We start from the raw sequence: 12,797 nt of genomic DNA, 5'->3' as shown, positions 1-12,797 counted from the left end.
GTTCTAAGAATGAGTAACTGTTCACCCCAACAAAGCGTTACCTATATCTCAGGGTTATTTCTGGATGGCGCACTCTCATGGTGGAACCTTCAGGTTCAGACCCTTGGTGCAGATGCTGCTTATGCACTGAGCTGGGACGAGCTCAAGGAAATGATGGAAAAGAAATACTGTTCTAGGACTGAAATCCAGAAGCTTGAGGTGGAGTTCTGGAATTTGAAAATGGACGGACCGAAGATTCCTGAATACGTCCAGCGATTTCACGAAGTGTCTAGGGTCGTCCCCTACCTAGTCAAACCGGAATTCAAGAGGATAGAACGATTCATTTGGGGACTTGCACCCCAGATTAGGGGCATGGTTACTACCTCAAAACCCTCAACCATCGCAGAGGCTATCGATATGAGTGTCACCCTTACTGAAGAGGCTCTACGTGCGGGAAAATTTTCGGAATCTGAGGATAACAAGAAAGAGACTCATGTGGAGTCGTCAAGCAACAAGAAGAGGAAGTCCTCAAACCTAAAGATGAGCACCCAACTCAACTATGGAAGCTCTAAAGCAAACAAAAGAAAGAAAGTGAATTCGCCACATGGCAGGAGCACTGATGGAGCCATTAATAGGGCAGGTGGTAATGTTTACTCGGGGACTAAGCCGAGGTGCAGAGAATGCACTTTTCACCATAAAGGTCGATGTCTGAAGCCTAGGTGTGGAAAGTGTGGAAAAGAAGGGCACAACAGGGACGCCTGTTGGGCGAAGGACCCAGATGGAAGAAATAAGAGAATACCCGGTTGCTACAAATGTGGTGAAGCAGGGCACTTTAGGAAAGATTGCCCAAAGAAGAAACAAGCAAGGAAGGGTTTTCACGATCGAAACTCGTGAACCACGCTAGGATCCAGATGCGGTTACGGGTACGTTCCCTATTAACCACCCTTATGCATCTATTTCTAATACTGGCATCAACCTTAACCTTGCATGCTTAGAACTTAAGAAACTTCTTGGGCTAGTCTCAAGTAAGATAGACGTCCCGTATTCTTTAGAAATGGGCATATAGAAGGATAGCTTAAACAGTCGAAGCGATTAAGGATCGTGATTAGGCACTCAGAGGGCCGTAACCTTCTGTTACCATTGACTCGTGAGGTCATAATAATCAGCATGGATCGGAAATCCAAGTATGCAGCTGAAGTCGTCAATACGAGAAAATCAGACGCATCCCTCGTGCGAATGATGAAACCCAACTTTACTGTAATAGGCGCAAAGATGCTAGACCCCATAAGGCGGCAGATCTACGACATCCTTCATTGGTCGAAGAGGCATAGAAATGCCTCTGAGTAGACTGCAGAACCTGGGAACATCCCCGCGATGGAAGAAGTTCTAGTAGCCTTTTCAAAAGACTTGCCAGAAATGCCCCTTCGCAGCGTCAAGAGAAGTTTAGGATAAACCACGTGCCAAGAGCAGCACCAGTGTCGAATAATGTCTTACCGACTAACTTCGTCCGTAAAGCATGAGCTCCGGACGTAACTGCAAGAGCTACCAGACAGAGGAAGTTAAGGACATGACGCCTTTAGTTAGGGATATGACGAGAAAGTTGGCAGTTCCATTTTGCGTAAATTCCTGAGAATTGAGAATCAGAATCCTTTGCCAACGACTGGCAACATAAACAGACAAAATCATAAGATCCTAGTTGCCACCCAAGGATCAACTTGAGGACAGGATGTCCATGACTGTGTATACCAGAAGGAAGTGTCCCTGAAACGACCTTTAGGACTCGCTTTGGAAGTTACGAGTTCCTTGTCGTACCATTTGGCCTAACACATGCATCGACAATATTCATGGACCTCATGAAATCGAACGTGTAAGCCATACCTAGATAAGCCATATACTTATTGACTACATTCTCATATGGCCAATGACCAAGGAAGGTCGTGAGCAACAACTGCAATTTACCTTGCAACTCTTAGAGAAAGAACAGTTAAGCGCTATGATGACGAAAAGCGGATTTCGAATTCGCGAAGTGAGAACTTTCAGATCCATGATGGATAAGAACGAGATTCATGCCAACCCTGCAACCAAGAGCTAAGGAGCTAGAGTTGCAATTATGTGACGCCTCTCGACAAAGTCTCGATTGTACGCCGATGCAACAAGACCACGACATTACATACGTGGCACATTGATTAAGGAATCATGAGAAGAACCCTTGAGATAGGTACAGTCATTGCACGCAGCAAACTGGGCGTTATTACCTGAAAGAAAACGTTGCACGATCTTTACTGATCGCAAGGGATTGCAGCACACCGATGATCGTAAGAACTCGAATATGAACTGAGCTGTTGAACGATGCAGACTGTATGAACAAGATGCGTGCTTGTGTGATAAACTTTGATAAAAAGTTGGAACACTCACTTACCCTTAGTAGAGTCTTCCTACAACAGTATTTATCACGCCGCCGTCTAAACCGCTTTGTGTAAAGCTTTAGATGGAACGTAATGAGTCAATTCCCGTTGTGTTGAACGGAGACCGGGAATAATGGATCAACTGGCCGAGATGGTCCAGGAAAAATCTAGAGGCAAGGTCGTTCATATATGCGATTATATCAAGACAACCCGCAGAACACAGAAAGATTACGCCGATGAGAGGCAGAAATCGTAAGAATTTGAGACAAGAAGCACGACTAAATTGAGAGCCGCGCCTAGAAAGGGCGTAGTGTGAATTGGAAAACGAAAAGATTGAATCCCCGGTGTAGGGATCAGAACCATTGTTCACAAGATGAAGCTTCCAGAAAAAGATCAGTAGTGATCGCGACACATTCATGTGTCTAGTCTTTAGAGGAGTCTGACACAAGGAACAGTCATAGTTCCCACAAATAAGATTCACGTCAATGATATACTATACAACCTGTTGAGGTTTCGGACCAAGAGTCCACAAAATGCAGAAAAGACATGATTGATTTACTTGAGCATGATAAAATACATGACATGAGAACACAAAGACGTGTTTCAAATATAAGTGACCATATTGGTTTCACAACTCCCCTGCGACCGATGGCATCGCTTGAATTTCGGGACGAAATTCTTTTAACGGGGGGAGACTGTGACAACCGTCACTTTTCCGTACATTCCGTACACTAAATGAACAGTGATCTGTGCCTTAATGAACATACATGATCTAGTTTACAAGAGAAATAAGTTTCTGAATTCCATACAAGTGAATTCATGTACGTTTTATACTACAAAATATTGCTTTATGCAAAAACGAGAGCGTTGCGTCAAAAATATTAGTAAACTCACCGGTAAGACACACTGTGTCAACGGAACTGCAGAAAGCAGTCAGACAATAAAATTGGAGCCTAGGTGTAGGTCCAATAACAAGAATACATTAAAACCCAAGAGTACATACAAGGGTTTAATATATATGCTATATGAAAGCAAAAATAAGCACTAAAAAGCACCCGAAACACACTTTAAGAGCAGAACTAATTGCGACAAAACTGCGAAACGAACGTTGATGGCCGCCCGGATAATATTTAATCCCACAAATATTCTGTTATGATTAAAATTTTATTTTAATCAGGTTCGTGTTGAAAAATAAATTAAAACGCTTAAAAACGTTATTTTTTCAAGTTTAAGCACGTACCGTGTGTTCCTACGCGATACAGTGCTTACACTGCAAAACGCAGACAACGCAGAAAACCTAGGAATATTCCAGGAATATGCTAGGAATATGCTAAGAATATTCCAAGAATATGCTAGGAATATGCTAAGAATATTCCAGGAATATGCTAGGAATATGCTAGGAATATTCCAAAGAATATGCTAGGAATATTCCAGGAATATGCCAGGAATATGCCAGGAATATGCTAGGAATATTCCAGGAATATGCCAGGAATATGCCATATGGAATGTCTATAAATACCTTGAGATGACACACTAAACAATTCACCACCCAACACCACAAAACTACTCTCTCCTCTCCCTCAAAAACTTTCGGCCGAACACCCCTTGATCATCCATCATATTTTTCGATTTTGTTCTTCACATTCCAACATCATACAAGTGTCAAGTGTCACGCATAAGAAGGCTTGGTGCACTCGGAGCTCGAAGGACCTCTTTCTCTAGCTTTTATCCACCACATTCGCGTCTAGATACTTCCCTAGCCTCGAGCTAGTGGTATGTTGCTTAAAACACATTCTTGAGCTATTTTGAAGTGGTTAATGTGATGTGTAATGATTAAAACTCGAAATCTTACAAAATGGTGCATTAAAGTCTACTAAAAACATGAAAAATGATGGTTAAAAGCTCACTAGTTGTGTAAATGTTGTAGTAATTGAAATTTGTGATTATTTAGGCCCGATCTACGTTGTGGTAGCTCGGATCATCATTTAACCCTGTTTGGTTAAGATCATGGATCTTGACATAAGCTTGTTTGAAATGGTGCAAGGGTTAAAAGGTGAAACTCTACCACACAAGAAACATGAACTTGTGTAAAAGTATTTTTACTTATGAAATAGTGTCTAAAACTAGCCGATCTATGTGTCCACAAGTGGTATTTTCAAAAGACCAAGCGTCAAAAGAAATCACATGTTCTAATCCGGATTTTACACAAACAAAAGTGATTTTTTTGTGATCAAACAAGTGTGCGAACACTAGTGTAACAAAAGTTTTAACAAAGAAATAATTTTCGTAAAAACCGACTAGAAGTTGTGGAACTTCATATTCTTTAAAAATAAAGTTTTTTTTTTTTTTTAAGAAATTAAACTTATTTTTAAAGATAACAAGACTTACTAAATGTGCTAGTAAATTACTACACATTTTTGTAAATATGCAAGTTCATGAAATGGGGAAAATTAGTGATTGTTGTTGATGATTATTGTTGATAATTGTTGTTGATGATTATTGTTGATAATTGTTGTTGATGATTATTGTTGATAATTGTTGTTGATGATTGTTGACGATTTAAAAGAAAATAAACACATGTTTTGAAAACATGGGAAACCTCCATTTTTAGGGGAAACTCTGTCAAAATTTTTATAAATTTTGACACTTAGAAAAATATAAGTTTTTGAAGAACTTATTCCCTAAAAATGTATTTAAAGGTATTACCAAGGTTTCCCTAATTTTTGGTGATAAGAAATGAGGATTTCTTCAAAAATAAAAGTGGATATAAATATGTATATTTTTGAGAGAAAAATATATATTATTTTATCACCAACTTTTGTGCTAAGTGAATATAGTATGTGTTATACGTGCTAGCGTATTGAGACGTAAAGATACACTAAATACTCATGAGGAGTATAAACATGAAAATACACATACAACATGCTTAGACACATACAAGAGGATATATTTATGAAAATATATTACTTGGACAAAATACATAATTCGGGAGCAAAATACAAGATACGTATATTTATTTTTGAGAAAATGATATAAGACAAATAGTTAAAAATATAAATATTTTTAACACAAGAACACAAATACAAAAGATAGTGACTTGCACTTGTGCGATACAAGTCTAGTGACTAACGTTAATAAAACGCGTTTAGGTCACGACGCTAGATAAGCAACTCCGGTGAAGTTTACGACGCAGGAACGCAAAGTTGTGAGTTCATGCTCCCCCTTTTCTTTAACTGTTTTTGGTTTTATAACTCTCGGGGGTGAAATACATGTTACAAATATTATAATTTTTTTACAAGTAGTAAAAATACAAGAAGCACTCTTGGTGAGAACGAGTACCGAGTGCAATACGAATCGAGAATACAAAAATACGAGAAGCACACTTGGTGAGAACGAGAACCAAGTATGATGTGCTTTAAGAAATGCCTAGAAATTACTAGATCATGTGAGCATAGACTTAATACTAAAAATGCCATAAAGTCTTGGTGAAAACTAGTACCAAGCCATTAAAAACATTCAGTAATTAGGGACGAGGGTTAGATCTAACGGGTACGGCCGAGCCCCACTCATGGTCCTTATGTGACCTCTTGAGTGCTTCGGTGTCCCAGTCGAGGTAAATCGACACAGTCGAGGTAAATCGACACAGTCGAGGGTAATCGACACAGTCAAGGGAAATTGACACAGTCGAGGTTAATCGACACAGTCGAGGGTAATCGACATAGTTAAAGGAGCCAACACTAATGCTCCATAAGTCCTCACATGCCTTAAAGGAGCCAACACTAATGCTCCATATGTCCTCACATGCCGAAATGTCTTTGTACAAACATTAAATTAGTACGTGGTGTACACAAGAAAACTTGATTTTTGCAAGAATACTTTATTTATACAAGATACATACCATGTTTTCATACTCGGTATGCAAAACGCATGAACTCGCTCAACTTTATGTTGATGTTTTCCAAAATTACATGTATTTCAGGTGACAGGATGGATCTTGGGCGCAAGTGTTGTAACTAGAAGTAGACTACAAGTTTAGATGTCATCCACTTTTGTTGAATTGTAACCTAGATGAAGGTTGTGTTTTAAAACTTAAATGACAAGTGTTTGTGATCCTCAAAATTTTCCGAATGGATGAACATCGTGTTAAATCATGTAGTTGTTTATTATGATCGAATGCAATGATAACAAGCTAGTCACACATCATACGCTTCCGCAAAAGACAGGGTGTGACAGAACAGCCCACTAAAAAGGCTTGCAATTGAAACAACCCATTAGTCCATTACCCAAATTGAAAGACCTACAATCATTAGCTATTATATCAATCGAAAAAGTTTTTTTAGAATAACTTGATTTCAATAATTTCGTCAAATAATTTGCCTCAATTAAAGCTAGAAAAATAATCTTTATTTGAACATATCTATAAAAACATGTAACTTTAAAAATTTTTTAACTACACCAATTATAATTTTTTTTTATAATTGTCTGTCCCAAGCCCGGGTAAAGAATGTGGGTTTTGTTACTAAATATGTTGAAAATGATAATTTTGCAAAAAGACCTTCACTTTGTAGTTCGCTTAGGGCCTCCGAAAACTTAGGAACGGCCTGTCAAAGACGATGAAGAGGGCACAAAAATCTGACCTCATCCAGACAATATTATCATCCACCATTTTTCGCCAACACTTTGTAACATAACAATCCATCGCTAACACTTTGTAACATAACAATCCAAACAATGTAACCATTTAGGTCATATCTTGTTAGAATTAGTTATTATGATGAACAGGGGCAGAGCCAAGCTTTAGCAGCCGTAGCACAGGCTACGGCTCAAGTGCGTATTCGTAGTGTATTTTTTTTCGGTTTTATACCAATGATAGCCCTAAAATAATACAAGATACCCCTAACCAACCCAAACTTTTAGAATAAGGGAGCCCGATTGAAACAATGGCTCAATTGCCCAAATTTATAACAATATGATTGAAATTGTGGCCCAATTAGTTAGGTATTTGTTTTACCTTATTTATTTATTGTCATTTTTTTATATTGTATGATTGCACGGTAATGTTTTTTTTTGATACCCTTGATTTAATAGGCTAGTTCCGGCCACTGGTGAAGATAATAGATGAACCTAAGCTTTGCAAGTTGCACAGTAATTTTTTTTTTTTTTTTGATACCCCTGATTTAATGGGCTAGTTTCACCACTGATGATGAACGAAACCGAACACCGTTCATTTCCGGCATTTTTCCGTTGTTTATTACTACTATTTAAAGTAACACCATGATCTTAATACCACATAAACAGTACCATTTCAAACAGAAAAGGTACATGCACATAGGCTATAAAGTTGTATATTGAACCTACTTAATACAAACATCTTTACTATTGCCATCTAAACGGCCACTCCCTAAAAAGTCACAGAAATCCATTGAACCTTACAGGTTCGATTCATAAGTTTAAAAGATACTAGTTTATTTATTATTTATTAGGCATAGATTCAAATCCGATCGCTGCACTGCTCATCACGTTGAGTACCTGTTAACAAAAAACTGATAATCTGGGAAATAACTTTCCACTTTGTTGAGCCAGTGGTAAGCAGTCATCCAAAGATGATGTTCTTTGTCACGTTCATCGGGGTCACGAGGCGATATCATTGAACTGTTTAGCTTGTACGAGAACATTCCCAATGCTGGTAAACTAACCCTTGGAAAACGACCATTTTGACCATCAACCCTCTTACTGTAGCCTGTATAAGCATCAAATACAAAATGTTATGGCTCATTAGAAATTAATTATATGCATATGTGTGAGAGAGAGAGAGAAGTACCTTCAGGCTGAGTTGACAAAGAATGTAATGTCAAAAAACATGCTTCCACTTCTTCTTGTGTTGGTCCCACAGGTATTCTATAGATTGGATACCTACAAGCAAGTCAGTTGAATAAGAGAACAAAATTGACAAAAACAATAAGAAGAGTAGAGATGGTAATTTTGACCCATATAGTTATGGGTGGTAAGGGGAAGGTTCATTTGAGAAGAAAATTTAATTGAGAAGAAAAAGAAGAAAGGGTAATTTTGTAAAACATTTAATAGTTTTTCACTTATCTCATTTATTATCATTTTTTACTAATTAATTAGTCATAAAGACTATTATCCTGCACACTAACTTTTTTTGCCTACACACATCAAAAGTTATCCTACATATTTCGAAATTCTTCCTACACACTGAAATTTATTCTACACAACTCGTAACTTATCCTACACTTTAAATTATTTTATTTTTTTTTTTTTTGAAAAAATATATATTTTAAGGATAAGTTACAAATTATTTAATGTAGTTAGCTATTATAGAGGAAGACTACAAATTAATGACCTATGTAGATTTACCAATGTACCCTTATAATAACATTAATACTTATATTAAATGAAGTAAAAACAAAGCATTGTTATTGGTTGAAATTTCTTCTTTTTTCTTCTTACAAAAAATTTCTTCTCATTTGAACTCTCCACTGGGTGGTAAAACATAAAAGTAAAAAAAGGTAAAAGAAGAAACACGTTGAATGGGAAAATTAGGTCGATGGTGATCGGTGTATTATTAATGTATATAACAAATGGCGCAGCTTTGAAAGGGGGGGGGGGGGGGGGGGGGGGGCGGCCCTCCGAACTTTTCGCTCAGTAGTGTTATATATGTAGTTTTCGTATAGAAATTTTTTGGTATATACGTTTTTGACCCCCCCCCCCCCCGGTCGAAAACGTCAAGCTTCGCCTTCCTAAATCATTTTACGAAATATTCATTTGTTGCTAAAATAGTATAATTTATATGATCATATATAGAAAAAATATAACGTCTGGACAGATTATGTTTTGAAAATCACCCAAATAATTAGTTTTATTGCTTAAAACAGCCTAGGTTAATAATTCAGAAAGATTATTGCTGAAAACGCATATCTTTATAATCATTTAACACTCAAATTGCTTACGAAATATTATAAGTTGGGGATGAAGAGTGTTTCGGGTCAACCCAACTCGTTTTGTCAGGTACCATAAATTACTCGTCATGACCGTTACCCAAACCACCCAACCCGCCCATTTTGCAACTTTTATAAGAAGTATACCAAGCAACACATATCCAGCTTGAAGGTAAAAGATCACAGCTCCTGTAATTGCTCAGCTCTGGAAACCGGGTTCCAAGAATTTCAACCTATGTTAAAAAAGTGAGCATAAGTTTCAGCATACAGAAGTCAACAGCCCATCAATAAAAAAGATTTAAACTTAAGAGTTAAATAACCTGAGTAGAGAAAGGCTGCCGAATATATGGTCCCTCTTGTTCAATATATTGAAAAACAAGTTTACCGCGTGAACCACAAACTTCAGTTTCATTGTCACTCATCGCAACCTGCTTCAGCTTTTGGTTGTTCAAGTTCAGTGAGGCAAATGAACCATCCGAAACAAGATCGGTCTGCTGGTTTGGTTCATTAGACTTGACTTCTTTTTCTTCAGCTAGACCCCTAGAATTTGTAATAAAAGTTGTTTATAGAAACATAAACAGTCATCATGAATATAATAAAGATTATTTCTTGCTTTTGGAATCATAGTTGATAGGGATGAAAAATAAAAATAATTAGATAACAGACTTAATCAGTCAAAGAAGTTCCTTAAGGAAAAGACAATGATATAAAATCGACATCGAAAGCTTAATCCAATTTTGCTCTAGAGCTCTTCTGCATATTCAGTTATATTGTTGCTTATATCAATGTGGTATTTACACAAACGGATTTTATATGCACAGTTTCTCTTTGTCATTTTGAATTGAATATTGAAAATTGCAAGTTGATATAGATATATCTTTAAATGATCCCTACCTATTTTACTTCTTGATAATTATACATGATGCATACTAAGAACAAACCACTAAACAAAATGTAATATGTGATATAAACCCTATAAAAGATGGTATTTCCATCCTTCTTCTAACTCAAGTATGATTAGCTTTTATTTTATGAAAATATCAAAAGAACCCTATATATGAAATATAACCTACAATTAAGATGTCATCCATATATACAATTCCAAAGGCACACTTATAGTTCTTCCTGTCGTTTCGCTTATTATTTTCATAAACGACAAGACGACATTAAATAAAAGTTACGTCACCTCTACGGCTTTAACTCCACAAAAGTACATTTTTTTTATTGTTTCCTTGGAAAGGACCGGTTAAGCAATAAGGAAGTGAATCCAATGACCCAATAATCTAATAAAACGCGTGCTTGAAATAAAGTAGTCAATAACATATCAATGTTGTAGATAAATCGCGTCATAAGTATTCATGTTTTCGTCATATGGTTTTGCTATTGTGATGAATAAATGAAGGTACAACATATTTAGACTCTTTACAAAATCTACTTGAAATCTCCCTGATCACATAACTCGTCTTTAAAAGCAACATGGAAGAACTATATGAGCTAGTGGCCATCTAAAAATCCATGTGTCACATCAAAATTTTATGCATCATAGAGTGAACTTATAGCATTCTTGTATGATATAACACAGAGTAATTAAAACAGTTGCATGTCCTTGATAAGAAAACATTAAATTGGATAAGCACAACCATCATCTAAGATCATGTAATAATCGAATAACAAGAACAAAAGTAAACAACAGCAAGATATACTCACCCAGTCTTTGTAGGTGGATTTTTGGGATCAATGAAAAGTTGCATCCCTGAAAAATAGGGAACATAATATTGTTTAATCGGGTGTGTACCATTCAACAAAAACGGAACTCCAGCTCCGTAAGCACTGCATTCTTCGAAAGTTTTCCATAGATCCCCAAGGCGAAAATAATAGGGGCAAGTTTTTTTAACCTCCTTACTTGCATTCGCCTGTAAAATGCAGCCCGTTATATATTTTGGGTGCTAGTATAACATGTTATAACAAACCTATTAGACTAGATCATTTGTATATGTTGTATTTATATTTATCGTATAGTTCACAGTAGTCACATGTTAATAGTTTAATTATAGATATATATTCATCAACGAGAAGAAAATCATCTTTTGAGCCATAACATAATCAATTACGGCTTAAAATTAAGATGAATATCTAACGAATATATTTAAAATATATTTATAATTAAAATGTTAATACGTGACTACCCTGAACTATACAATAAAAAAATATACTACACACACATAAAATAAATTAAAAAAAAAAACAAGCATACCATTTCTTAACGCATATGAACTATAATATACTCATTTGACTTAATATGTATTTGCAGCTTATGACTATGCAGAAAAACTAACTATCCTTCTTTTCAAAAGTCAATGAGTCCAATTGACCACACACATATATAGAATAAATTTAACAAGCATACCATTTCTTAACGCATATGAACTATAATATACTCCTTTAGGCTTTAACTTAATAATTTAATATGTATTTGCAGCTTATGACTATGCAGAAAAAGTAACTATCCTTCTTTTCAAAAGTCAACGAGTCCAATTGACCAAAAAATTAAGTTAACACACTAACACATAACTATATAAGAATACAACTTTAAATTAGCCTTTTCCCACACACAGATGCATATACACTAAGCTTTTTTTTTTTTTTTTTTACAAATTGTACAAATATAAAAAATATAATTCTAAACATAGCCAGATTCAATTCAAAACTATTGAACTAAAACTTTAGGGTTTCAAGACTACCTCACACAAAAGCTGCACAGGAACAATTGGACTAACGCACCGCACAAAACTCTCCAAGTTAGTAAACCTATTCCTCGGTCTCGAACCAGCTGTATCAGACGAAGAAGCCGAACCCTCGGGTGTCACAGCATTGCCATCAGCAGAGCCAGATCGCCTCGCAGCAGCGTACATCAGCTCCCTTTGGCGAAGCAGATTTTTATTAGCAAGTAACTGACGTATCCTCGGGTGCCTTGACAACTTATATTTTCGACGATCAACGTTCGCATGTGAACCCGAACCGGTTTGATCACCCGCACCGGTTCCTGAAAGAGCAGATGGTTGTGAACTACCAGACATAATTATAGTAACAAATTATATTATAAATTTATAATTCTAGTGTGTGTGAAACTCAATCTATCTTTGTGCACGTAAACAAAAAGATATAGATTGATATATAATTCACATAAACATGAAGAAACTTTTAGGGTTGTTCTGCAAGTGTTTGTTTGTGTTGAAAGATTGCAAAAGGAGACTTGTGTTGAAATGGGTTCGAGACCAAGAGTGAAAGATGACGGTGTTTTATGTGGCAAGTTTAAGTAAATTACGATCATACCCCTGCCACGTAAGGTTACAAGTGGCACTAGAAGTGGTATTTAACTATTTATGGGTTTTCAAAAATTAGAAAAGAGAAGGATATTAATTATAGTCCATGGAATTAAATGTTTACAACCGTA

General features: G+C 36.3%; 1 protein-coding gene across 1 annotated transcript; it reads right to left on the bottom strand.

Moving 5' to 3' along the window:
- Positions 1–7,900: 7,900 nt before the first annotated feature.
- Positions 7,901–12,420, bottom strand: LOC110944342. Its single transcript, XM_022186002.1, has 6 exons — positions 12,085–12,420; positions 11,051–11,256; positions 9,664–9,883; positions 9,491–9,576; positions 8,206–8,297; positions 7,901–8,124 (listed from the first exon to the last, which is right to left on the bottom strand). The coding sequence occupies exons 1-6, from the start codon at positions 12,418–12,420 to the stop codon at positions 7,901–7,903; spliced, it is 1,164 nt and encodes a 387-aa protein (XP_022041694.1).
- Positions 12,421–12,797: the final 377 nt, after the last annotated feature.

This window comes from Helianthus annuus, chromosome 6, assembly GCF_002127325.2.
Source record: "Helianthus annuus cultivar XRQ/B chromosome 6, HanXRQr2.0-SUNRISE, whole genome shotgun sequence".
Classification (NCBI taxonomy): domain Eukaryota; kingdom Viridiplantae; phylum Streptophyta; class Magnoliopsida; order Asterales; family Asteraceae; genus Helianthus; species Helianthus annuus.
Note: the sequence above shows the minus strand (reverse complement) of the source record. Positions and strands in the feature narration are given on the sequence as shown.

Excerpts from the sequence above, each read along its gene's own strand:
- LOC110944342 (XM_022186002.1), bottom strand. The coding sequence starts at position 12,420 with ATGTCTGGTAGTTCACAACCATCTGCTCTTTCAGGAACCGGTGCGGGT. Across the intron at positions 11,257-12,084 it reads CTGTGCAGCTTTTGTGTGAG|GCGAATGCAAGTAAGGAGGT; the intron begins GTAGTCTTGAAA and ends TGCATTTTACAG. Across the intron at positions 8,125-8,205 it reads TTTGTCAACTCAGCCTGAAG|GCTACAGTAAGAGGGTTGAT; the intron begins GTACTTCTCTCT and ends ATGCTTATACAG.